This window comes from Sorex fumeus, unplaced genomic scaffold, assembly GCF_029834395.1.
Source record: "Sorex fumeus unplaced genomic scaffold, SorFum_2.1 ptg000008l, whole genome shotgun sequence".
Taxonomy (NCBI): Eukaryota; Metazoa; Chordata; class Mammalia; order Eulipotyphla; family Soricidae; genus Sorex; species Sorex fumeus.
This window is the reverse complement of record NW_026606065.1, coordinates 84,068,019-84,095,731: the sequence shown is the minus strand read 5'-3', so window position 1 is coordinate 84,095,731 and position 27,713 is coordinate 84,068,019. Positions and strand designations below refer to the sequence as shown.

The 27,713-nt window shown below is 36.4% G+C and overlaps 1 protein-coding gene across 6 annotated transcripts in view; it reads right to left on the bottom strand.

Moving 5' to 3' along the window:
• PAN3 (poly(A) specific ribonuclease subunit PAN3) overlaps window positions 1-27,713 on the bottom strand; it is a 133,768-nt gene that overhangs the window by 69,083 nt on the left and 36,972 nt on the right. For 4 of the 6 annotated variants that reach the window (XR_008791745.1, XM_056109674.1, XM_056109675.1 and 1 more), the window contains exons 5-6: window positions 25,318-25,479; window positions 6,184-6,331 (exon numbers count right to left, since the gene is read on the bottom strand). Coding sequence is in view for 5 of the 6 variants with exons in the window: in XM_056109674.1 (XP_055965649.1) it covers window positions 6,184-6,331; window positions 25,318-25,479 (310 nt within the window). In the remaining variant the exon portion in view is untranslated. The remainder of the gene's footprint in view (window positions 1-6,183; window positions 6,332-25,317; window positions 25,480-27,713) is intronic. The other 2 variants (XM_056109677.1, XM_056109678.1) reach the window with 1 other exon arrangement.

Below are 27,713 nucleotides of genomic sequence, written 5' to 3'. Positions count from 1 at the left end.
TTTTTCAAGGTATCACCATAATGGTCCCATCCCACAGCTTTGCAAAAAAAAGTCTACCACAAAATCGTTGGCAATTATGCAGTGAAATGCGGTAAGTGATGTGAGATTTAAACAGGAAGCCCACAAAAGGAACTCTCAAAACTGACATTACACAGGATATCCTCCAGGGAGTCGTTATCTATTGGTAGCTATTTAAGCCTTACCTGACAGGTCTCCAAGCCAGTTGCAGCAGCCACATCCCCCTCTGCGCCAATAATGTCTTGCCTCAGTTTCCTGAAATTCCCAACTGGGAAGGGAATATACAGCACGCATTCCCAACTCAGTTGTGGTTCTATAGTTCCTACTGTTAGTAATCTTCCCTGGGACATCTGTAAACCATAAACAAGCATACACAGAGCACCCTTCTTCCAGAAAAGCTACATCAAAAGACAATGAAAAGAGGCCCTCTTCACAAAAACCTCAGGACCTCCAAGATTTCTCAACTATGAAAAGTTTTAAAGTGTTTGGGTTTTTATTATTATTATTATTAAATGTAGAAAACAACAAATCCCCAATGTGAGAATCTGCAAAAGTTTGAATGATTCTGATGAATGTTACCTGAAAAACAAAGTAGTTACAAAAAAATAGAAACACGCAAAGTAAAAATTCTTACGAATGTTTTAAATGGTTTTAAGAATGGTTGAGCACTTCAAAATACACAATGACTACTTCCTGTGCAGTTAAATTCAAAAGGCATTTTTCTCTCTCTCATTTAACTAATCATCTGCATCTTCTTAACTACCAGTTTTGAGAAGTTCTTTAAAGATATTTATGAAATTATTAAAATTTGCTGTACTTCCAAGAGAATTTAAGAGATAGTTATTATCAAAATTTATTTTTCCAAACAAAACTAAAAGTTAATTAAATGGGGGAAAAAAACAATTAAATGAGCAAGCTATAAATAGGTACCAAGAATATGCCTAAATAAGAAATGAGTCAAATAATTTGTAAGAAATCTGTAATATATTAAGAAAACTCAGTGAAACAAAACATTTTAATGCTAAACTGCATTTGTTATTAAGTGTAAAATAATTCAGTTCAGACTGAAATATCAAAATAAACTCACATTTTTGACTATCTCACAGAATCTATATCCACAGACTTTTTGCCAATGGAACATATATTTAAAACTGGACATCATGGTAAACTTGGTTTAACCCACACTAGTTTTTTGACTTCTTTAAGTTCTATTTTGATCTACGCAATTTTTTAATTATAAGAATATTTTTCCAAATTTCCTTTCTTGTATTATTCAGTCAGACCTACAGATAAGTTATGTAAACACACGCATGAATTACAACTAACCTAAAAGAGAAGATAACTGAGAGCACGATCATATAAAAGAAATATTTATTTGCTCCAACACAAAAAAATAGAACTAGTTGATAATACATAAGAATTTAGTTCAGCATAAAATCTGATTTTCTTATTGTAATCCAACAGTTCAAACATACACTGGATTTCCTTGGTTAGCCAATAAATTCCTTATCACTATAAGTAACTGAGAATGGAGAAGTTCGATAATTAACTGTCAGGAAGCCATCTCTAAATTGGCAGAAAGCAGAACTAAGTAAACCCCAAAGATTCCACTTAGACCAAAGACCAATCCAATTACTGCCCAAGCCAGCAACTACGCAAGTGAAATTAATTATACCTCCTTTCTTCACCTATAACATGAAACATAACTGAGCTAATGAATCAGAAAATTTTACAATTTTAGCACAAAATTTTAAAACTATATAGCATCTCACTCTAACCTTCAATTTAATTTTGTATCTTAACAGTTTGAAGAATAGTACACAATAATTTCTTTTCCCCCTTCTCTACAATTTGCCTAAATAAAATAAATAAATAAATTACAATCAAATTTTCCCGTTAAGCTGATACCAGGAACATAATATAAAATAAAGTTAACTTCAAGGACTTGTATTTCAAAAACCCAGATCTAAAAAGTTTTTACAATTTTCTAAATTTTCACAATAAAATTACCATGAAAGTTATGATGAGTGATCACTTAATAATGGCAAAACTAGTATGACATTTTTCACAATGATTTATAAAAAAATCTATATTAGGATCAAAAACTTATCACCCTCATTTTGAATATTTGAAAATACTTAAAATCACTAATGACTTTCTCATTTTACAAATCAATGATGACATTTTCAAACTCAAGACTACCTTCTACCTCATCCATATGTGCATACCTAAGCATAACAAGATACTCAACTCGTGAATCAGAATTTGATTCGTGATTTAACCAATATATAATATCTATCAAAAACTTAGAAATGCATGCGCTTTTTATTTGCTATCTCTTAAAATCACATTCAAATAAAAGTGGTTAACAATGAAGTAACTAAACTTAGAGTATGCCAAGACTTAGTATGCCAAAAAGAGAAAGCTCTCGGATTTAAAATTTTTTTCCAAGAACCCCAAAATTCAGCAATTCAGGTTCCATGATACAAAAATCATTAAAGATCACTAAAGTACTCAAACTAACATAACCTAGAAAAAAATTATAACTGTATATATTAAGTAAGTGGTTTTAAATTTTTGGAAGGCAATGAACCTCCAAGAACATATGCAAGCTATGACCACAGAAAAGTGCATATACATATAGAAATATATATATATTTATTTCTTAAAAGGCATTTTAAGCAGTGGGAGAGGTAACATGGAGGTCAAGGTGCACTTGTCTTGCACTCAGCAAACTCCAGTTAAATATCTAGCACTGCACGGGGTTCACAAACACCCCCAGAAGTAATCCCTGAGCACAAAGCCAGGAGAAACCAGCTCGGGCCTCCATCCCATCCCCAGTTCCTCCAAGGCATTTTCAGGGCCAGGACAAGGCTCCAAGGGCTGAAGCACAGGCTGTGCAGGCTGCAACTTTAGGCACAATGCACAGCAGGCTGCGGCCCCCGGCACTGCTGGTGGGCAGCCAAACAAAACAAAAATGCATTTCAGTTGAAGAAATTTTCAAAGATAACGAAAGCCCAAGTAAGTGACATGCTCTAAACAGTACTATCATAACTAACTTCAAAGAAGATCCTTAAATACAAAGCTAATTATTGATTTCTTAGAAGAGAATAAAAACTATTCAAATAATAATGGAGTCTTTATGTATGTTGCATATTTTAGTACATATATATTTAAAAAATCTAATAAGCTATGAATTAAAATGATTTTTGCATAAAGTTTCACTTTTCTTGTATAAAGGAGGGGGATTTGGGCCACACACAGCGATGCCCAGGAGTCACGCTCCTGCTAGTGCTCTGTGACCACACGTGGTGCCAGGGCAAAGACACGCAAGACAAACAACTTAAGCCCTGTACTGTCTCTCAGGCCCCTAAAGTTTTACTTTTTTCATTAAAAAGTAACAAAAAAATAATAATACAAGTTTTTTTTTTTTCTAATCACCAAAACAAATTTAAAGGAAGAAATCTCAATACTTAAGGAAGGTATCGAAGAGGCTGAAAAGAGAGTAGAAGGGTTAAGGCTGCCAACCCAGGCACCACCTGGCGTGCTGAGCCCCAAGCACAGAGCTGGGAGCATTCCCCCAAAATTGCTGGGTGTTGCCCTAACAAAAAAAGAAATTTTATTCACTCAAGGCCTACTCTGTTCCAGGTATCATGCTTTTAATTATTTATAATTTGGAGGAATTCCAAGCCTTACCATTTACTCAACTTTGTTCATGTAGTTTTGCATTTCTGGTCAAAAATATACCTAAAATATACTTTTTTATAAACAATAAAAATCGTACCTGCATGCCAAATATTTAAGGTTTAATAATTAGTTTAGAAAAACAGTAATTTCATTTTTTTGAAGAAAAGTTATTTCTGGAACAAATACTAAACACAAGAAAATGAAACTTTATAGCTGAAAGGTACCAATAGTAGACAAAACTGCTGAAAACAAATCATCACTAATATAGGTCAATAAATTCTATGACCTATTTTACTCTACAATCTTCTAGTGAATATGTCAAGAACCTTTCCTAGAACAAAAATAACCTTTGTGGGTGAGAAGTGATGGAAGACACTGAAGGATAAAGTGGTTTTCTGAAAGTAAGGCAGACTTTTTTGCTTTGCTCATCTCCACAGTGTTAAGCCATTAACTAAAAGGAGAAAATAGGTAAAATAACAAATGCAAAACCATTCATTTCAATTATTATTGGAAAATATTTTAGCTCAGTGGGCTGTCATCTGAGTGAATAAATTTTAAGCAATAGATAATGAATTCAGGAATACAGTGACTATAATATACCGACTAATTTCCAGTGATTCAGACAGAAATTACTTTCATTAAGAGAAGTAGAATTACCACGTTCATGATAGAGCTATGTAGAGTAGTAAAGCTTCCTAAGCTAACGTGATTTTTAAATTAATTTTATCTAAAATTTAGGTTGTGATACCCAGGCAAGACCAATGAAATGCCTGTCTACGTCTAAGTTAATAACTGTTAGAACATTTAAACAAATAGCCCAGCATTAATGATTTTTTAAATATTTAAAATTCCCTTTAACTTTTTAACTTCTGAATATTTTAAAAGTCCTTTTTATAAAAATGGCAAGTCTGAACTAGCCTGATCAAAGACATAAACAAAATATTTAATTTTGGAACAGGGATGTGTTAACAATTATGAAAGCCAAAATTTTCTGCTGGAACATGGGTATCATTATTGTGGGTGCTCTATATACACTGCTCAGAAGTCTGGACAATCTCTAAGAAATTTTAGATGTACACTTGACATGTAGATTATGTTCATGTAAACAATGTGAACACACCTCAGTGGGAGAAAAATCATAGTAGCATATTACTTACAAGTAAAACTTTTAGGCTATCAGGGATATTCAACTCTGAAACTGCTCTCTAGGGAAGAAGGGAAAATGTTTACAAATTTAACTGATTCTGAAAAGACCCAAAGTAGAAGAAAAATTAAGGGCACACATGAAGGAAAGAGGGAGAGAAAGGAGGGGGAAATAAATGGGAAAGAAGATAGAAACGTAGGGAAAAGAGGCACTAATAAACCTTGACAACACATGGTTATTCAGCCTCTGAATAATACGCTTGATACTTTATACATTAAACCAGAAGCTGTTTTATAGTTATCTCTATCTTTTCTCATCACTTTTCACCACATTATCCTCATTTTGATAGCATTGTAGCCAGTGATTTATTTTCCAATTGAATTAAGCCCTGGAAGCTCTATTTCCATACTGATCTAGACAGATACTTTTGGCTTTATTTAGTATATGTACAATTCATTTCTATTTTATGAAACTTTTTTTGAGACCATCTGATCTGTCCAAGCTCGAGAAACAATCTGTGTGGACAGAAAGACACAAGGTAACCTCTGCTCAATATATACTTGCATATCTTATATTTCTAAATCAAGGTACACATTAGTAGAGATAGGTGATAATAAAAAATATTTTATTTATTAAAATTATTTTATAAATGCAAAACTTGCATGAAATTTTAAGATATGTGATTAGACTTTATAGTAAACGGGCCTCTCGATAAGTTAAACACTCTAAAATCTAGAGGTCTGAGTATATTCCAATTCTCCTGATATTTTGAATAGACTTGAAAGAGAGTAATTAAAAAGTCCTATTTTTCTTACCTCAACAATCCCTAATATTTTATACTTCTTTTTTATTACTGTTTATAATACTTTGTTGACCAATACAGACTTATAAGCAATCATTTGAAAGGTTAACTTTACATATATCTAACTTTATATAGAATTTACAGAATTTTCTAGTTTAGTACAAAAGAACTTGAAATATATACAAATATTGTATTATTCTTTTAAGAAGTTTTTAAGTGAAATAACATTATCACTGACATAAAAATTAGAGAAATACTATGATCCAGACTTTCCTAAATATAAGTGTTTTCGCCTATAAATTTACTCTTAGTGCTTTTAAAATAATTAATTTATCTTTTGTTCATATTTAAGTTTTACTTTAAAATTTTCAACTCCACATTTGGTCTATGGTATCAAAACCTAGAACATAGAGCTCAATGTCCTCAAATGTGAATCATTTAAAAACAAAATTTCAGATCTGATAAACTAATAGCAAATGGTTGCTTACAACTTTGATACCTGGCATACACTGAAAATAGTTACTCAGCTTACCTGGAGCTAATCCAGCAGTAGCAGGACTTCCCATTGATGGGTGAGAGAAAACTTGAGAGAAGGCAGACATACTTGACTGGGACACGGTACTCAGCCTGGAGGTTGATCCTCCTTTAGGAACAAACTCGCTTGCAGTAGGATTTGGTGTCTATTTGAAAATCAAATATAAAAGTTAACATACTTTACGGCCAAAGAAGACATTGACTCTATTAGGGATTATTCCCCAGTGCTTCAATGAGTAAAATATTTCAATGAAAGGATTTACAGTAGAGTTTAAAAGAATATATATTTTTGGTATGGTGTAATAAAATTTCTTGAGGAAAATCGATCATCAAATCTTGAGGATTTTCTTTGCATAAATTAATCTCAGAAACGTAAAATTTGCTTTTATTATCAAATATATGTCATTACCAAACTTTTTAACAAATGTTAGAGGCTGAGAGGGTTGACACTAACCCGAAACAGAGCAACAGGTTTCAAGTAAGCATCCTTTACCATTCCAACCAGAAGAAATGGCAGAGGGGCCAAAGCGATAGTACATGGCTGACCCAGGTTGAACCCTTGGCATCCCCGCCACGAGTAATTCCTGAGTGCAGAGCCAGGAGTAACCCTTAAGTATTGCTGGGCACACCCAAAAAGCAAAAAAAACGAAAGAAAAACCAGCACCACCACCACCACCAACAAGAAAAATAAAGGGCAAAACAATCTCTCTTATAAGTATTAAGACACCTTTCTAATAATCTAGTACAGTGGAACATATCAGAGTAGAAACAATAAAAACAGAAACAAGGCAATCAGGTAATATAAGAAAAATAAATTCTTCACTACTGTACTATGGCCACAACATCATATTCAAGTGTGTATCTGCTTTAAAATAAAGCACGGTAGCATAGTCCTCCCATTGCTCATAAATTTGCTCGAGCGGGCCCAGTAACATCTCTATCATGAGACTTGTTGTTACTGCGTTTGGCATATTGAATACTTTAAAATAAACTAATTACAAAAACACATCTAATTCATACATAGCCAATATTTTATCCATTAGGAACAAATGGATATCCTAAATATCTTTCTGAAAAGGTACTCTTTTAAGTTAAGCTTAACAATAATGTTAGTTAAATTATAATGGTATCACTTGAATTCAACTTTCAAAAGGGTCAACAATGGAAATGACAAGGACACAATGTTCATAGCTCAACCATAATTTAGGTATCATAGAAGCTAAGCTTAAAATATGATGGTAGGACTGGAGAGAAAGCTCAACAGACTGAGTACATGCTTTGCATGTGAGAAGCCCAGGTATTTTATGAAGTTATTCTAGAATTGTGGCTGAAGGGATAGTACAGTGGGTAAAGCGTTTTGTCTTCACATGGCCAACTTAGGTTCAATCCTGCACCCCATTTGGTCTCTGAGCACCATCAGGAGTATTTCCTTAGTGCAGAGCCAGGAGTAAACCCTGAATACAACTGGGTGTGGCCCCCAAATAAAAACAAAAGATATATGCTAGAATTAGATATACCAAATATAGCAGATAGACAAAAATCAAATTCATGTTTGTTTACTACTCATGCTTACTGTTACACGTAAAACATGAAATTCTGTTAGAAAAGAAAAAAGGTCTGAGGCAAAACATTATGCAATGATAAAAAAAATCCTCTTCTGCTATTTTTGTTTTGTATTTCAAATCTCCAAAATGATAAAGTTTTGGGGCTGGAGTGATGGCACAGCAGGGAGGGCATTTGCCTTGCACACAGCCGACCCGGATTCGATTCCCAGCATCCCATATAGTCCCACGAGCACTGCCAGGAGTAATTCCCGAGTGCAGAGTCAGGAGTAACCCCTGAGTACCGCTGGGTGTGATCCAAAAAGCAAAATAAAATAAAATTAAAAACAAAATAGCCACTTGACAGGATCACTTCAGAATGAAGTGAATGAGAGCCAATTAATTTTCACATCTACTTTAGAAGTAAGCATTAAAAGAAAAGCAATATGGTAGGTTGGTAAGAAGTTTAAACTGCCTAACAAAATTACAAAATTACTGTTTCAGAAAATAGGAAAGCAACTGTATGTGCAAGGAAACAAAGATAGTAACATATTCCTAAAAAACAAGTATTATTAGCTTTAATTTCACTTATCCCCAGAGTATTACATGATCAACAAAAACTCTCTGATTTCAAAGCTTCTTAAAATTAAATATATCTTAAATATAAAAATCTATTTTAAGAGATCCTATAATGGAGAAAAAGAAGCAGAAATTTTAATCTACCTTCCCTAAAGAAGTAATCTACGAAATGTTACTGTAACACATAATAGGTTATTGAAATTAGTGCCACAACAAAAATGTAAGGTCTAAATTCAACTTTAGAGATTTAGAGATTCAACAACTGAACAGGCAAAACAATATCCAAAGGTTAATTTTTGCTTTAAAAAGGGGCCGAAAATTCTCCTTTATTTCTTCCTTCCTTTATTTCTTATCTAAAATGGCAAGGCATCTCCTTCAATTTGGGAGTTCATTTTATTTGATTCTGAGAAGTTGAGATTAGAAAACAGGTAAAATAATTCAAATGACATTGACATTCTATACATACAAACCAAAATTTAGAAGTAGAGCTACTAATAACAGACAACACAAATTCCTACAGATTAGAAAATTATCCCCTTATTTTTTAATGAGAAATAATCAGTTTTACACAACGAAATTCATTAAAATAAAAACTGTAACTAGAAGGTACATTATGAAAAACACTTTGATATTAGTGGTTTAAAATATAAAGGTTTATAAAGAAACAAAATAAGAGTCATACAACTCTTAACATGTTAATTTTTGAAAGGCAAAATTGGTAAATAAAATCAATTATCATAGTAAGATGAAGCATCAATTCACCAGAAAATAAACTATTTTTAATAGTGTAAGAGTAAAGGTTATACCAGGGATGGAGCAGGTACAGTCTCCCCACCTACTCCAGATAGAATCCCAGTGACCAATAGCTTCCACAAGCAAGGCCCAGGTACGCAGGTTCCAGGACTGAATCTCCAGGCTGCATGGCAGCAGAGGACCCGGGCTATCCCTCCCCGGGTCCCCACCTGCCCAGAAGACTGGCTGTCATGCCCACAATTTGCCTCCGGGTAAGTGCCATTTTAGGGCACCAGCAGCCCAGGCCCAGAGACTCCCAACTGAATCCCAAAATGAATTAGTGCCGTACAGAGCTGCCTCTGGAACCCAAGTATTTACAATCCAGAAATTTACATTTACAATTGCGGCCCTGTGGGACATACTGATATTCAAAATGAGCCATGAAAAATAAATATCTTGTGTCTGCCCCTGGCAGGTAGGCTTGAATGGTGGTGGGAAATTTTGAGGAAAACATAATGTCCAAAATCAGAGAGTATCGGGGAAATTGTCTGCTACAGAGTCAGGGTGAGGACTGGGATGGAGGGGGGTGAGAATTAAAGGTGGGGGTGGGGGGAATAACGGGGATCCTGATGGTGGAAAATGTGCACTGGTGGAGGGATGGATGGGTGTTCCATCACTGTATGGCTGAATCTCAAACATGAAAGCTTTGTAACTCTAATAATATGGCAATACAATTAAAAAATGGAATGTGGAGTTCATGCCTAATTCAATCAATGGGTAAACAAATAGCAGTACTCCTACATTATTAAAAAAAGAAGTGTAGATTATATCTATAAAACATTTAAGGATCTGGGGCTGGAGCAATAGCACAGGGGGTAGGGCGTTTGCCTTGCACGCGGCCAACCCAGGTTCGATTCCCAGCATCCCATATGGTCCCCTGAGCACCGCCAGGGGTAATTCCTGAGCATAGAGGCAGGAGTAACCCGTGACCCAAAAAGCAAAAAAAAAAAAGATTTAAGGACCTGAGCTACGTAAGTCATTTGCCTACCTTCAACAACACCAATAAGAAAATGATAAAAAGTATTCGTGCTATTTCCACCCTATGTGTAACTAGTTAATACCTTTTTAAACACCGAGGTATGCAATTATATATTGCTTAGAATTTCTATTCTAATATTTATACATATTTTGATTCCTAATTTTCATTCATAAACTCTTAATGCAACTTAAAAATCTAACGTTTACTTCAGTCAAAAAACAGACACTGGCAGCTGAGGAAAAGGCTGGAAAACTACTGGAGGGTCTGGAACACCAGTGGTGGGCTTGGTGTTGGAACACTGTTTGCCTGAAACTCTACTCCAAGCTTAAGTGCCTAAATTTAAAAAAAAAAAATTTTTTTTTCACTTTATGAGAATTTGTCACAAAGAATCTGTGAGAATTATAAGAATTTTAAGATTTCATAAACATACATTTATTCTGCAACTTTGATGTCAAAAACAATCCAGTGCTTTTTACGGAACTTTCTTGATGTGGCTTTATCCAACCAATTATCTGGCTATAACGATAATCTTTATCTGTACTATCTGGATGGAAATTAAAAGTCAGGGAGATTGTAAAGTAAGTAGGGAGCTTGCCTTGCATGCAACCAACCTGGTTTAATCTCCATTACCTTAAATAGTCTCCTGTGCCCCACCAAGAATGATCCCTAAGTACAGAGCATGAAATAAGCCCTGAAGAAAGTCAGTATAGCCCAAATAACAACAACAAAGACAGAGATGGGGGCTGGAGCAATAGCACAGCAGGTAAGGCACTTGTCTTCCATGTGGCTAACCGGGGTTCAGTCCCAGGGTTCAATCCCTGGCATCCCATATGGGATGTCCCCCAGCAACACTGCCAGGAGCAATTCCTGAGTGCCAGGAATAATTCCTGAGCACTGCCAGGCATGACCCAAAAGAAACTCAAAGTCAGTGAAAGACAGACACTAATTTAATATACACTACAACCAAATTAAACTTGCAAGGGTGGGGCTGGAGCAATAGCACATCAGGGAGGGCGTTTGCCTTGCACGCAGCCAACCCGGGTTCGAGTCCCAGCATCCCATATGGTCCCCTGAGCGCCGCCAGGAGTGGTTCCTGAGTGCAGAGCCAGGAGTAACCCCTGTGCATCGTCGGGTGTGACTTAAAAAGAAAATTAAATAAATAAATAAATAAATAAAATAAAATTGCAAGGGGGAGAGGTGGGTGGGGCAAGCAACATTAATACTATGTAAAATAAATTTTAAAATAATACAAAACTGCAGTCAAATATTTTGACAAGATTTATATTAAGTAAAATTTATATTAAACAAGCTTTCCATTAAATAAAATTTATACTAAATAAGATTTGTATTAAATAAAATTTATATTAAATAAAACAGAATATATTATGCAACATTTTATTGTAAATGATAGCACTGTCCTGGTAGCACTGTCCTCCTATTGTTCATCAATTTTCTTGAGCAGGCACCAGTAACATCTCCATTGTGAGACTTGTTACCGTTTTTGGCCTATCGAATACACCACAGGGAACTTGCCAGGCTCTGCCGTGAGAGCGGGATACTCTCGGTAGCTTGCCGGGCTCTCCAAGAGGGGTGGAGGACTCAAACCCGGGTCAGCCATGTGCAAGGCAAACGCCCTACCCACTGTGCTATTGCTCCAGCCCATTGTAAATGGCAGGAACTTTATAAGGAAGTTGTCAAGGTATTTATGGAAAAAGATGATTGAAGGCAATGAGATGGATGATTGAGAAACCACGAATGTTAACTGATCCAGCTTTTTAAATCACTTTATAAGCTCATAAAATAATCAAATATTTTCTGTGGTACAGTTCCTAGAATAGATCCAACTTGCTTAACAGTTTTGTAAGTTACTATTAATAATTCTCTGAATAAAACACGGCCTAGTAACTTTCTAGTAACAGCTTTAAACAAAACATATATATGTGTTAAACAAAACATGTGGTTTTATATACATATGTATATATATATATATATAATGGTTAGACATGTGGTTATATGCTGTACAGTCTTAAAATGCAAACTCTAAAAAAAAAAAAAAAGCAAACTCTGATCACCCTAGTCTTGAGTCAATACCATGCAATGAATGGCTGGATACGCAATTAAGTGTATATATAATCTTTTTTTTTTAATTGTTGTTTTCCAAAGCAGTTGCACTAATTCAATTTATCTGTCAGTACTGCAAGGAGAAGGAAAGCTGTCCTTCTTGTGCAGAAGCATAAGATTTAGTCATACTTCTACATTTTAGAACTTTAATGGGTGTGTATCAGAATTTCATTATGGACTTAGTTTGCATTTTCTGAATGACTCATTTGGTATTATTTCTTTGATGAGATCAGTCTGTTCATTTGTTTTGTTTTGGTTTGGTTTTTGAATCACACCCAGTCAACAATGCTTGGGTTACTTCTGGTTCTGCACTCAGGAATTACTCCTTGTGTTTCTCAGAGGTTCCTATGGGGTGCTGGGAACAAACTCAGGTTGGCTGCTTGCAAGGCAAGCACCCTACTTGCTGTACTACAGCTCTGGTCCCTATCAGATTACATTTTTGAACCAATTTTTTTAAGTTTGCATTTTTATTATAAAGGTAAAGGTAAAGGTAAAGGCCCTCCCGTTGATCGTCGATTTGCTCGAGCGGGCCCAGTAACGTCTCCATTGGAGACTTTGTTGTTACTGTGTCTGGCATATCGAATACTCTCGGTAGCTTGCCGGGCTCTCCGAGAGGGGCGGAGGAATCGAACTCGGGTCGGCCATGTTGGCCGCGTGTAAGGCGAACGCCCTACCCGCTGTGCTATCGCTCCAGCGATAATATTATAAATAATAATAATATTATAAATATTATTATATTTACCACAGCAATGCCAGGTGAAGTTTTGTGGTGTGACCCCGAACCCAAAAACATAAAAACTTAAAAATCTTTGTCAGATACACGATTTACAAATGGTTTCGTCTGGTCTATGATTTGTCTTCTCATTCTCTTAACCTCTTTGAAAGAATAAGTGTTAATTGTTTATGAAAGCCAGTTCTCTTCTATGGTTCGTGTTACTTAGTGACCTAATTATCTGCCTAATCGAAGACCATGAATCATTTTCTTCCCTACATTTTGCTTGCATATAGGTCTGAGATCTATTCTGAGTTCCATTTTATAGTGGTTTTGAACATGTTCAATTATTCTGGCATTTGCTAAAAAAGATCATTCTTTCCACCACTGAATATCATCTATAACTGTGTTGAAATATACTATTTGGGGGCTTGTTTCTGGGCTTCTCTGAGTTGAAACTAATCTATCTTCATACTATATTGAATAGTGTAACTTCACACTAAGTCCTAAGTCAGCTAGTATATGCATTGCATCTTTTCTTTAAGATGGTTTGGTTTATAGGTCCTTTGCATTTTCATATGTTAGAAAAAGGCTGTCAATTTCTATTAAACAGATTGCCAAGATTTTGAGACTGAACTGAATCTGTAGAGAAAATCTGATGAAAAGGGACATCTTAAAAATATTAAGCTCCAAGTATATCTCTTTCATTCTTCTCAGGAATGTTTAAAATTCTTGATATACAGAGCTTCATAGCTTCATCAGATTTATCCCTAATATATATACCTGGTATTCATCAGATTTATCCCTAATATATATACCTGGTATTGCCATAAAACAGCATAATCTTGGAAACTACAATTTATGAGTTTGCTGTATGTGTGACTGGGTATTTTTCTCATGACTACAACAAGTTACTACAATATTTGAAGTATTTTATACCTTAAGGTAATAGAAATGTATTGTTACAGTTTCTAAAGTTTCAAAACTAGGAGGTGCACAGTCCCTTCTGAGGCGCTGCAGAAGAATCCACCCCATGCTCCTCTTATAGCAGGCCAGTGTTTGGCATTCCTTGTCCATTAATTTTTTTTTTAATTTTTTAATGAATCACCATGAGATAGTTACAGACTTACAAACTTTCGTGATTATGTTTCAGTCATATGATGACTGAGTACCCTTTCCTCCACCAGGGCCCATTCTCCACTACCAATGTTCCCAGTATCCCTCCTCCCTCCCACCACCCCCACCTGCACTTTAATTTTTGCTCCATACTGACTATATTACTTTCTCCTCTGTGTCATCTCCTCCTGCCTCAGTCTTCTAAGGAAGCTTTTCAACGGATTCTGGACCTACTAGAATATTCAGGATGATTTCAAGACCCTTTATTACATCAGCAAAGATTTTCAAGTGAGGGAAAAGGGCCAAAAAGATGGTACAGGAGGCAAGGCACTTGCCTTGCTGCTGACCTTTCAATTCCTGAGAATCAATAAAGTCCTCTGAGCACTGCCAGAGGTCAGTCACTGCTGAGCACTTAGTCAGGAATAGCCTCAGCAACCTGGGTACATCCCAACCTCTCCTGGTGGAAGCTAAAATTCACACATTTCCTGGATTAGGATGTAAAAATGTCTTCTGGGAGACCATTATGCCCACTCTGAACACAAGAGGGAAATAAAACTGAGTTGATGATGATTTTTCTATCATAGAACTTTACAGAACACACTTGTTTTAAATACGTCTGGGGTAGATTTTGTCTAATTATCTACAAATGTACTCACTAGATGATTATATTTTAACTATAGATTTTATCTCTGAATATATTTTCCCCCAATTATACTGTTTCATAACTTCTAGTCTTATTTTCAACAACATCCAGTAAAATGCTAAAAAGTGGTAAAAATCAGACATTCTTGCCTTACTTTTTTTTTCCCCTTCCCTTACTTCTAATCTTAGGAGCAAAGCATTTTGAATTTGTAGGACTTTTTCTTTTAAACCATTAAGTCTGTAATATTTTCATTAGCTGTAACTTTTTCACAGATGTTCCTTTTAAAGTTAAAGGTACCCCCTTCCTTATATTTCTAATGTGCTGAAGTGTTTTTACCAAAAGTAGATATTGGATTTTGTCAATTTTTTTGTTTACTGATTTTTTCCATGAACTAACCATAAATGTGTCTATTGGTTAAAATAATTAAATATATCAATGGATTTTAGTTGGAATGAGTTTCAATTCTTCATTGTGCTTTCTTTATATATTTTTTTCTATATAGATATGGAAACATTAGTTTCAATCTGCTGAAATTTTCAAGAGCTTATATGTACATACATATACATGATACATTGATCTTTTTTGCTTTGGTTTTATGCAATGTCTTCATCTGGCTTTGTTCTCATACCAATATTGAACCTTCCTTATACAAAGGACTGGAAGGAGCTCCTCCTTTTCAGTGTCTTGGGAAAGTCTTTGTGGAATTCACACTAATTCTTCCTAAAATCTTAGTAAAACTCACCTACGAAGTCATCTGACCCTTCTTCATGAGACGGGTTTCACCACAAACTCAATTTCCTTAACAGAGTAGAGCTGATCCAGATTACCTATGAATGAATCTTTGTGTCTCAAAGATTTGTTTCATCTCATCAAGTTTATTGCTATAAAATAACTCATTATGGCCTAGAAAGACACTGTTGGTAAGGCTCCTGTCATGAATGCAACAAATATAGCTTGATACCTGGTACCTCAAGTGGTCTCCCGAGCCTCACCAGGAGTGACTCCTGAGCACTTCAGGGTGTTGTCCAAAAGTCTAAATAATAATACTATCCTTAATATTTGTGGAATTTAACGATGTCCTATTTTATTCCTGATACTAATAATTTTTATTTAGTACCTTTGTTCCCATTGGACTAGCAAGATTCTTATTAAGTTAAAAATCTAGTTAAATAAGTTTCAAGGAACCAGCTTCTGATTTTCCTTAAATTTTCTCTATTGTTTTCCTTTATTCTGAGTTCTATTATGATCTTAATTATTCCTCACTATGCTTTCTTTGGGTTTAAATGTTCTTTTCCTAGTTTTCTATGGCAAGAGCTAAGACCACTGGGGCCGGAGCGATAGCACAGCGGGTAGGGCGTTTGCCTTGCATGCGGCCGACCCGAGTTCGATTCCCAGCATCCCATATGGTTCCCTGAGCACCGCCAGGAGGGATTCCTGAGTGCACAGCCAGGAGTAACCCCTGTGCAATGCCGGGTGTGACCCAAAAAGAAAAAAAAAAAAAAGAGCTAAGACCACTGACTTAGAAACTTTTTAAATATAAGCAGTTGATAAAATAAATTTCTTTATGATCACTGTTAATGGCACCGTTCATGTTTTGACATTCTCACGATCATTCAGTGCAATATACTTTCTGGTATCTCTTTCTACATCTTCTTTGAGCCATGACTAATGTGAAAGTACGCAAATATCAAGTAAGAAACATTTATTTATGTAGTTTCCAATATTCTTCATCATTTATATACCTCCAAATTTTCAAAGGGCATTACTTCCCTTTTGGATGAGTTGTTTCTTTATTATTGACTGAAGTATATACCTGCTTGTGGTTAATTCTTTTGATTCTCCTATGTTCAGAAACAAAAATTGGTGGGTTTTTCCAATTTAACATTCACAAGAAGTGGTACCCTTCACAAAATGTCCCCCAAGACTATGCTTACATACCATAAAATACTTTCAAAACCACAAACAGATGCTTTTACAGTGAAATGAAAAGCACACCTTATTCAAATTCTACCAGACTTCACATGAAATCATTTGACTGCACAAGATAATTTTTCGAAGAACAGAATGAATTCTGTTTGTATTTTTTTCCTCTTGCCATTTTAGAGTTCTTGATCCAGTTTTCTAGCTTTCATAGTTTGTCTTTTAAACACTGTTGCAACAAAGGGCCAAAGACACAACAACAGGAGAACTGATCCATACAACTGAGTTTGTGTGGGTAAGGGAGGAGCACTTGAGAAAGGTACACTAGTGATGTGTGTCGTGTGGGAATTATGTGTACAGAAAATCACCATTGATAGTTCTGCAAATCACAGAACCTCAATTTAAAAAGCGGGGTTTGGGGGCTGGAGCGATAGCACAGTGGGTAGGGTGTTTGCCTTGCACGCGGCCAACCCGGGTTCAATTCCCAGCATCCCATATGGTCCCCTGAGCACCACCAGAAGTAATTCCTGAGTGCAGAGCCAGGAGTAACCCCTGTGCATCGCCAGGTGTGACCCAAAAACCAAAAAAAAAAAAAAAAAAAAAAAAAAGTGGGTTTTTTGTTTTGTTTTGTTTTTAAAGAAAGGAAGAATGCTTTTATATCTCTGCCCTTCAAAATGGATACCTCGTATTTATTTGATGGGTCCTGGAGTAATTTTTATTGTGTTTTTTTCTAATTTCTTTTGTGCCTATGTTCATTGTTCTTTTTTCTGTGTACCTCTGCCCTACTCTGCTTCAGAGACTCTGAATAAAAACGTGCTAGGTTGCTTCAAATTATCCCAGAGCTAACTTTTCCTCAATGGAGGGTTCCAATCTTCCCTCTAGCTGAGACGAATTAAAAGGTTTCATGCCAAGGTAGGAGCAGAGGTATGGGTGTTCATGTGTGAGGTATGGCTGCAGGGGTTTTTTGCCAGGTGAAAGAGTACAGAATTATTTGAGAAAGTAAAAGGGATACTGATAATGAAGGTGCAAAGCAAAATACACAGTAATCTTACAATGCTAAAAGACTCCAAAAATGCATTAAAAAGATAAGACTCATGAACAAAATAAGCAGAGCTATTTTTCCTTGCTTTTAGTGTTCACAAATAATACAGAAAAAAAATAGCATCAGACAGGAGAAGTAAATGGCTAACCAGAAACTGGAAGTTTTCATTTATACAGTCTTGCATGTCTTGATACTTACAACATTTAAATATGGTAAGTTTAAAATTCATTATCAAAATATGTTTAATTTCTGGGTTTAGAGAAGGTTATGCTTTATAATACTAGTCAAGTTTCATCTTATAAGTTAAAGTAACACATAAATACAGCTAAATACTACTATTGTTTAGGTAAGTATTAAAGTTTACAGTTTTTCTGAAACAAGCAGGACTCTGATTTAAAAACCACAAAGAGTATATATGATTTTCTAAATAAGTCAAATTGGTTACAACAGTGAGACTAGTGCTCCCAAGATTTGTATCAAGTTGTTTACAATTTATCTTTAAAAAAAGCATATGTGTATGACAGAGCTGCCAGACGAAAACAAACATTAATAAAATTAGTTACTATTCTTGGTTGATCAAAAGATTTTTCATAAGCTCAGCATAAACTCATCCACTATATTTTAACAGCTTTATAATCACATACATTTTCAAAGATACTCATTGGCTGTTCTTACACAAAGTCAAAAATAAATAATATTATAAACATCCCAAGTAATCCCTTAATATGTGTCAAAAGCATGTCTTTTGACCTGGCACAAGTATATCTAGCATTTAAAGCTGCAAAGAAAGTCTCACAAGTAGGGAAGATTAAGTTGAACATACTAGTTTTTATTTATGACTTTTGGAAGAAGGAAATAACCAAAATATCAATAGGTTTCAGAACATGTAGCAATTTTTTAAATGTGGCCAAAATTAAGAAGCATGTGAATTTACATTTTTATTTACAGGGAAAGAGACTGACACCAAGATTTAAAATAAAACAAAAATTAGCCTTCAAAAGTTAGCCTTTTTTGGCTCAAGTGACAGAACAGCGGGTAAGGCATCACTTGCCTTGCAAGCAGCTAACGTGGGTTCGATCCCCAGCATCACATATGGTCTCCGAAGCCCTGCCAAGAGTGATTCCTGAGGGCAAAACCAGGAATAACTCCTGAGCACTGCTGAGGATGACCAAAACCAAAAACAACAAAAAATTAGCCTTTCATAGAAATAACAATTACTTGCTACTTCCAATAACAAAAATGCTAATTCTGTAAAAGGTGGTATTTATATCTAAGAAAAAAGAATGTGTGTGTGCGTGCATGTCCATGTATGTGTGCTTACACATACATGTTAAAGGACTCCAAGAATGCTTAATAAAATGTTAATGTCATCTCCACATTTTACTTCTCCGTTGCGTTTGTATTTTAATGCTATATATATCTTTCAAACTTTAAAGGTTTATTAATATTCATAATAAAGCTGGCGCTGAGCTGGAGCAATAGTACAGCGGGTAGGGCGTTTGCCTTGAACATCGCTGACCCGGGTTCAATTCCTCCATACCTCTTGGAGAGCCCAGCAAGCTACGGAGAGTATCCCGCCCGTTCGGCAAAGCCGGGCAATCTACCTGTGACAAAACATATTCGATATGCCAAAAACAGTAACAACAAGTCTCACAATGAAGACGATACTGGTGCCCGCTCAAGCAAATCGATGAACAACGGGAGGACAGTGCTACAGCCAATGCTATAATAAAGCTTACTATCACCCCACCTTTATTTGTATACAGACACAGTAGAGTGGTATTTATCAAAAGAATTCACATTGAAAATGCAATCTTTAGGGGCCAAAGTGATAATACAGTGTGTAGGGCACATGTCCTGCATGCAGCTGACCTGAGTCTGACACCCAGCACCCCATATGGCCTCCCCAGGCTCACCAGGAATGCTCCCCGAGCACACAATCAGAATTAAGCTCTGATCAAATGCCAGTTGTGGCCCCAAAACACACCCCCCACCAAAAAAAAAAGGAATCTTTAAAACCAGGAAAACCAAGATTTAAAAAAAAAAAAAAAGAACATTTAAAGAAAACAAATAAACAGCTCCTCTGCACTTATTTACATGACGAAAATAATCACTAATGGTTATGGAGATATAATACCAAATTCATCTGCAGTACCACTCTCCTCATGTATGTCAACTATCTCCATGAAACTGGAAAACATACACAATTCACCACAAAAAAAGCAAGAAGTAGGTCAGGCAACTGTGATTATCACAGTACTCCAGAGACAAGGATTACTTTAAACAGCTATAACTACTTTCTATATCTGTGCATACTTACTAACAGCAATAGAAAAGCAAAACCTATTTGTCTCCTGCTATGTGTTACTTTGCTCGAGCGGGCCCAGTAACGTCTCCATTGGAGACTTTGTTGTTACTGTGTCTGGCATATCGAATACTCTCAGTAGCTTGCCGGGCTCTCCGAGAGGGGCGGAGGAATCGAACTCGGGTCGGCCATGTTGGCCGCTTGTAAGGCGAACGTCCTATCGCTTTGCTATCGCTCTCTCTAACCAAGACCCTTCCATATCTAATCAAAAAAGTCAACATTTTCAAATATTTTCCATGTGCTATTTTATCATAAAAGAGCATCACAGAAAATTTTAAGAAAATGTACGAAGTATTACATTTCCAGATGTAAAATTAAGTTTAATATTCATCTCAGAAGAAACTCACTAATTCAAGTTCATTCTTACAAGCAGATGAATGAGACACTGTACTTGGCAAAGTAAAGATAGAAAACATAATAAACACTATATTCTGGAATAGAGGTCTCCAAATTTACTAGGCTTACCTCTCCCATTTCAGAAATAAATTAAGCCCCCATGAAAATTTATCTTCTTCAAGCAAACAGAGAAAGCACACAACAATTCTGTACCCAAGGCCACCACCAACACCCTGATCATTACAGCATCCCCCACCCCCAATGGGGGAGGAGGTGGTACTACCCACTCTGGTAAACATTGGTCTAGTTAGTCTACTGGCATTTTACAGACATACGATGTACCCTGAACACAATTTCATGTTCCTAAAATTCACAATGAGTATCAACTATCAAAAAAGAAATCCATAATATGCCACATACAATTAATCTATAAGTTATTACATAATTAGAGCAATGTAAATTTGAGGGGAAAGTAAGCAAATGACTGAAAAGATCGAGTTAAGCCCTAAGAGCATGTGCTTAAATTAATCCTAAAAGATAAATTTCCTGATTCAAGAGAAAGGAAAAAAGGTACAGAGAGCAAAGCAAATATTCAGAGAGACTGTTCAAAGACAGAAGGTAGCAGAACTTTCTTCAGTGCACTGTGTCTGCAGCAGTAATTAGGAGCAAGATCAAGAGTTTCTCCAAAAACCTTTCTAATTTTTATTCTGATGAAAAATATGAGAAATATGACCACACAATGAGCCAGGTAGTGATTTGAAAAAGACCAGAAACAGCAAACCAGTTACGAGACAACACTATCAAGAAATTAACATGATTTAAAAGTACAACTATCAAGCGTGAATACAATTTCAAAACTGCCCAACCAATAGATCTTAGTGGCTGAAAGATATGGCAGGCAAGGAAAAGCCCACAAATCAGACAACTGCTGATAACAAATAACATACAATCATATAGGTCAGGCTTGCAGGCAAGAGATCTGGTATTCATTGAACTCCAACAGTCAAATGCTTCATAGATTAAGAAGCTAATATGTAGTTTAAGTGCGCAGAAGAGATGAATTAAAATATATCTACGCAGGAGTTAAGTGTGTATCAGGAGTAGCTACAGAAAAGAAAGTACGTGAGATCTCTAAAGGGCACTGTAGGGGTGAAAGAGAAAAGAATTAGGGTAGAACTTGGGAGGTTTTTCTGAGGACAGAGCAAAGGACAAGAGATTCTCAAGAGATTTTCAAAAGACAAACCTGAGAGATAGTACAGTGGGCGTTAAGAGGCTTGTCAGTTTGGTTTCCACCACTGCATATGGCCCCCAAAGCACCACCTGAATTAAGTCCTGAACACTACCCGAAAACAGAGAGAGTGAGAATGAGAGCGAGAGAGACAGAGACAGAGAGAGAGAAAGCGAAAGAGATATTAGTATAAGGGAACAAAAATTTCAGATAAGGGAAATGGCCAACAATGTCAAACAGTAGAGTTCAAGTGACAACTGTTAATCAGGATAGTTAGGAAGCCTCACCCAAGAGTCTGAAAAGAGGAATGATGGTAAACTGCAAAACATTGAGAATTTTAAAAGTTTCTTTCTTCTTTTTTTACCTGACAACAATAAAAACTATTTCAAAATTTTATTAGTTTCTCAAACACACTAACTATAGAATTTTATCTTCATGCAGCACTCCTAGATTCTAGGGTTCCAATACAGGAAAGACTTAGATGGCATATTGAAGGTAGTAAAGTAAAGTAAAGTAAAGGCCCTCCCATTGATCATCGATTTGCTCGAGCGGGCCCAGTAACGTCTCCATTGGAGACTTTGTTGTTACTGTGTCTGGTATATCGAATACGTCCCGGGGAGCTTGCCAGGCTCTGCCGTGCGGGCAAGATACTCTTGGTAGCTTGCCAGGCTCTCCGAGAGGGGCGGAGGAATCGAACTCGGGTCGGCCATGTTGGCTGCGTGCAAGGCAAACGCCCTACCCGCTGTGCTATCGCTCCAGCCAGGTAGAGGAAATCATAAATACAGAGGAAAAGATAGTCTAAAGTTGAAAAGGAATCTGAAATTGAAACAGAATAATGTGATAAACTGCCTATTTTTCTCTGAATCATGAATAATCTACTCAAAAATAAGAGAGCAAGTGTGAGGCAACTGTTACAAGTTGAGCACAGCCGGGGATGGAATTCATGGTTAAGGGGCTGCAACAATAGTACGGTAGGTATGGTGTTAGCCTAACACATGGCAGACCCGGATTCGATTCCCAGCATCCCATATGGTCCCCTGAGTGCCACCAGTAGTAATCCCTGAGTGCAGAGCCAGGAGTAACCCCTGTGTATCGCCGGGTGTGACCCAAAAAGCAAAAAAAAAAAAGATTCAGGGTTAGAGTGCATGCCCTATACTTATGGAAACCAGGATTTAATCCCCAGCACCAGAAGAAAAAAAAAAGGTAGAGCTATAAGAAGGGGGCTCAAAAATCAGTGCAAACAGTGTAAAGCTACTTAAGCTGTGCCATAGCTATTGGGATCAGTGGTGGTGGAGAACGGGCACTGGTGGAGGGATGGGCACTCGATCATTGTATAACTGAAACCCAAGCACAAAAATTTGTAAGTCTACAACTGTACCTCATGGTATTTCACTAATAAACATTAAAAAAAAAATTAGTCTCTGAGCAATGCCAGGCTTGGCACCCAAAAATTTAAAAAAAATTAATGGCACCCAAAATTTAAAAAAAAATTAAAAAATTTAGTGAGTCTGTACAATGAGTTAGCATCTAAAAATGTGAGTCCCTGAAAAATACCTAGTCATTGCTCCACTCTCTGCAAAATGGTGCCTTACATCTGAACATTAACTGATGGCACTCTGACAGAAACACAAAGAGCAAGTTTAGGAGTGATAAAACAAAATGAGAGGAATGAATATCTATTATCCATTACATGGACATTTAAATTCTCAGGACAATTCTGTAAGGCAGATAATAAAAAACTTAAAATCTAAACAGCATTTAAAATTCTGTGGCTATAGAACAAATGAAAAAAATCTTAAATTTACATATACTCATATCCCTAAAGAAAAAGAACTACTTGAACTCTCTGAAGCATAATAGTAACTGGAACATTAGATGTTTCACATGAATGAATGCAAGCCTGACTTTTATTAAAAATAAAACATATTATGGTACATATTCTCATATTAACCAAGAATTTGCAGGAGTGGATATCTGCGCCACACCTGGCAGTGCTCAGAGATCACTCCTGGCAGAGTTTGTGGGACCATAGAGTACAGGGGATTAAACCAGCTGCATGGAAGTAACTGCCCTACCCTCCATATTATCTCTACAGCCTGTAACAGAATCATTTTTAAGCTCTGCTGAGAAGACATAGCTCAAAGCTGTCACTGGAACAAGGGAAGGAATTTCAGGTAGGCCAAGTATCTATGCCTCTGTGACTCAGTATCATTTCACCACAACCTGTAAGTAGTTCAACTCCACTTGTATCTGTTCTTATATGTCTGGGGCACATTTTCTTTACAGACTTCCTTTTTGAAAGTTGAAAATCATTTTAAAACTCCACATAAAATCTCTCTCCTGATGACATCAAAAAGGAAAAAAAAGTGAACTCTTTTGCTATTTAGAACTATCATATCCAAAACTTTCCACTGAAATTTGAAACACAGTATAAATATTCCAACCCCATCCCAAATTTCTATCCTTAAAAAACGATTATTTTGCCTCAATATTTTCAGATAGGACAAACTGCATGCTTCACAAAATTTTTGGAATAATTTTATTTATCCCTGTGCCCAAGGTAACAAAGATACTGCTATGGTATTAACTGAACAAATGAAAATATCGTAAAACCCCTACATAATACAAGGCTTCAGACAGAAATAAAACCAAGTTAGCGTATCTTTTCTGTTTGCAACATGTACACGTGCTATTACAGACTAAGATATTAACTACGCTAACTTAAAAAATCTTAATGTTCTTGTTTCTGTTAAAATGAAATTTTGATCAATAAAATTATATTTATGATTTCAAATGACAATCATAAACAAAAACTGCATATAAATTATTTTGACCGTACTTCATAATCTTATACAAAGGCTGACCTTTGCGTTATAAAATATTATTATTCAGCACTGACAAGGCAGTAAGAAATTGAAATGTTACCATAATAACTCGGCAACAACATGTTATTGAAGTTGATTTTGGACATGTACTTGACAAATGTTTTATGTACTATTTTCATTTTCTAGTAAGAATGTATGAAAAGGCAACATATGGATAGGGAACTTCTAGGTTTTTTTTAAATTCCAAATGAGTTTTCCATAATAAGTGTTATAATGACTTCTGAATATAGTACTCTGAGTAGTTTTGTGTATTAGATAAAAATAAGCTTAACATTAACAAAATCCAAAATAGACAAAAAAGAAAAAAAAGGCCAGGGAAATGGCTCAACAGGCTGAGCACATGCTGTGCTACTGGGTCCAGCACTGAATGGAGCATACTGCAAGCAGCATATAGTGATCAGCCCCTTGGGCACCACCAGGTGCAGCCTGAAAACAATAAACTACACACTGTCTACACTGTTCTCCCATTGTTCATCGATTTTGCTCGAGCGGGCCCAGTAACGTCTCCATTGTGAGACTTCCTGTTACTGTGTTTGGCATATTGAATACTCTCGATAGCTTGCCAGGCTCTCCGAGAGGGGTGGAGGAATCGAACCCGGCTCGGCCGGGCTGGCTGCGTGCAAGGCAAACGCCCTACTGCTGTGCAAGGAAAAATTAATTTAATGAAAGACTAGGGAAACATGCTCCATGCAGAAACAGCTAAAAAGAAGCCCTCAAATAATATCATTTGGCTATTATATGGGCCACTAATCTTACTGTGATTTAAAAAAAATAGAAACAAAACTCTCACCCAATCTCATACCCACCACTCCACATAGACACAAATTAGCCAAGATATTCACTTTCAAAAAAGTCTAATAAAATTATTTTTACCTGTAAATTGTTTTCTGTGACTCTGTTCCAACAAACCATATTGATGGATACTCCTGATTTACACCTGTCGGCAAGGCAGCCAATAGGGTTCTTTGTTTTTCGTGCCTTTGATCCCATCGGAACTAGCCTCTCCTCCAGGATCCCCAGGCGATACTTTCTTGGCTAGGAAAAAGAAGGAAAGAAACCGGCCACTCCTAACATCCCCCACACTGATCTAAACTAACATCACTAACATACAGAAGGTATCAGGAATGGTGGGATAGAAACACGTGAAATTTCTAAGATACACCCTCTAATGTACCTATTACCACCCATCACTTACCGCCCTACCCCAAACACGCCTCCACAATAACCCACAATTCTCACACTCAACATTATACAAAGTAACTGATGTTCTAGAGATACAGTGGATAATCTGACTTTAGAAGACTTCACTGCATAAAAATTAAGGTAGCAAAGAAAATGCTTTGCAAAATTTTTCCACTGGCACTTACCTATTCTCACTGCAATATGAAGAAATGGCTTTAAGGGCACAAAAATACAGGTAAAAAATGCTTTAAGCTTTATCTTTTTCTGCTACTCCTCATGCTACTTCATTTCTTATTGAGAACTATGCCACGTAAAAGAAGCTCATTCCTAAAGATTTTTTTTTAATTTTTAAAGTTCTATGACGATTAGGTGAGCATCAAGACACTGTAGTGGGCATTCAACATAAGGAACTCAATGAAAAATGTCAGACTTTTAAAAATATAGATTTCACTGACTACATATCTCAGCAATTTCAACAGATAGGAATAAATTCAATAAAATCATTGGCCAACATTATAATAAAGATGGCAAACAACTGTGGTATTAGTTGGGAGGGCTTTTGTGTGTGACAATTGACAGTTTACACCACACTATGTTTCCTAATGATAACAAATTTGCACTAAACTGCAATTTAAAGGGAATTTGTGTTAATGTGTATGGGTGTTTGAGTGTCTAGCCTGTGTTTGCTGTGTCTTTAAGAAATACTACAATGCTAATAGATTCTGAGAGATATTTAAAAACTGAAATAAAATGTTTACCAATTTTTCTGTAGCAAGACAGAAAAAGCAAATGGTTAAAACTAACTTTCTTCAAAAACGCTGTCAAAGTCAAACATATGAAATCATGAAAAATAATTTTTCCAGGGGCAAAAGAGTTAGGTAGTACAGAGATAAAAGTGCTTGGATCGCATGAGGCCCAGATCAATCCCCTGCACCATATGTGGTTCTTTGAACACTGTCAGGAGTGATCCCTGAGAAGAGCCAGTAGTAAGCCTGAGCACAGCCAGGTATGGCTCAAATTTCTCCTTGCACCCCATCCCCAGTAATGTTTTTAGTACAAGGAAAATCAGTTTGAGAACAATGCTTAATTGTTCAATTCCAAAATAACCTTGCAAAGAATGTCCATGGAAAAGTATTCCATGCAAGTTAGAGTTTCTACTCTATACACAGGACTTTGCTATGTTCTCTTTGATTTAGGGGAAAAAGAAAAATTAAAATTCACATATCAAAGACAACTAGACTGCCAATTTATCCAATTAACTATAGCAGTGTAAAGTATCACAAGGATAAAACATTTCTAACTCTAGGCAGTCTTAGACCATTTCAGTACCCTCTCCATGTCCACATCATAAAGCAACTTTTGCAGATGAGAATTAAAATGTACCCTTTAGAACCACATTATGAATGATAAAATCTTAAAGCAAATTTCTAGTAACACAGCTGACAACCACAGACTTTAACAGACAGCAAAATAACATACCCTGAATGCCCTGCCACAGAGGTGGGGTGGAGTGGAGAGGATAGGATGGGGGTGGGGGGAAGGATGCTGGGACCATTGGTGGTGGAAAATGGGCACTGGTGGAGGGATGGGAACTCGATCATTGTACGACTGAAACGCAAGCACGAAAGTTTGTAAGTCTGTAACTGTACCTCATGATGATTCACTAATAAAAAAAATTTTTTTTAAATCTTTATACCTTCACGGTCACGGTCACGGTCCGGTCCTCCCATTGTTCATTGATTTGCTCGAGCGGGCCCAGTAACATTGTGAGACTTGTTACTGTGTTTGGCATATGGAATACACCACGGGTGGCTTGCCAGGCTCTGCCGTGCGGGCAAGATACTCTCGATAGCTTGCCGGGCTCTCCGAGAGGGGTAGAGGAATCGAACTCGGGTCGGCCATGTTGGCTGCGTGCAAGGCAAATGCCCTACCTGCTGTGCTATCGTTCCAGCATACCTTCACATAAAAAAATAAAAAAATAACATGCCCTTAATTAAGCCTTCACTGATTTAAAATTTGTATAAAGAATTCACTAACTCAGAAAGTTAGCACATGAAAAGAATATTTAAGGAGAATCACAACCTGGG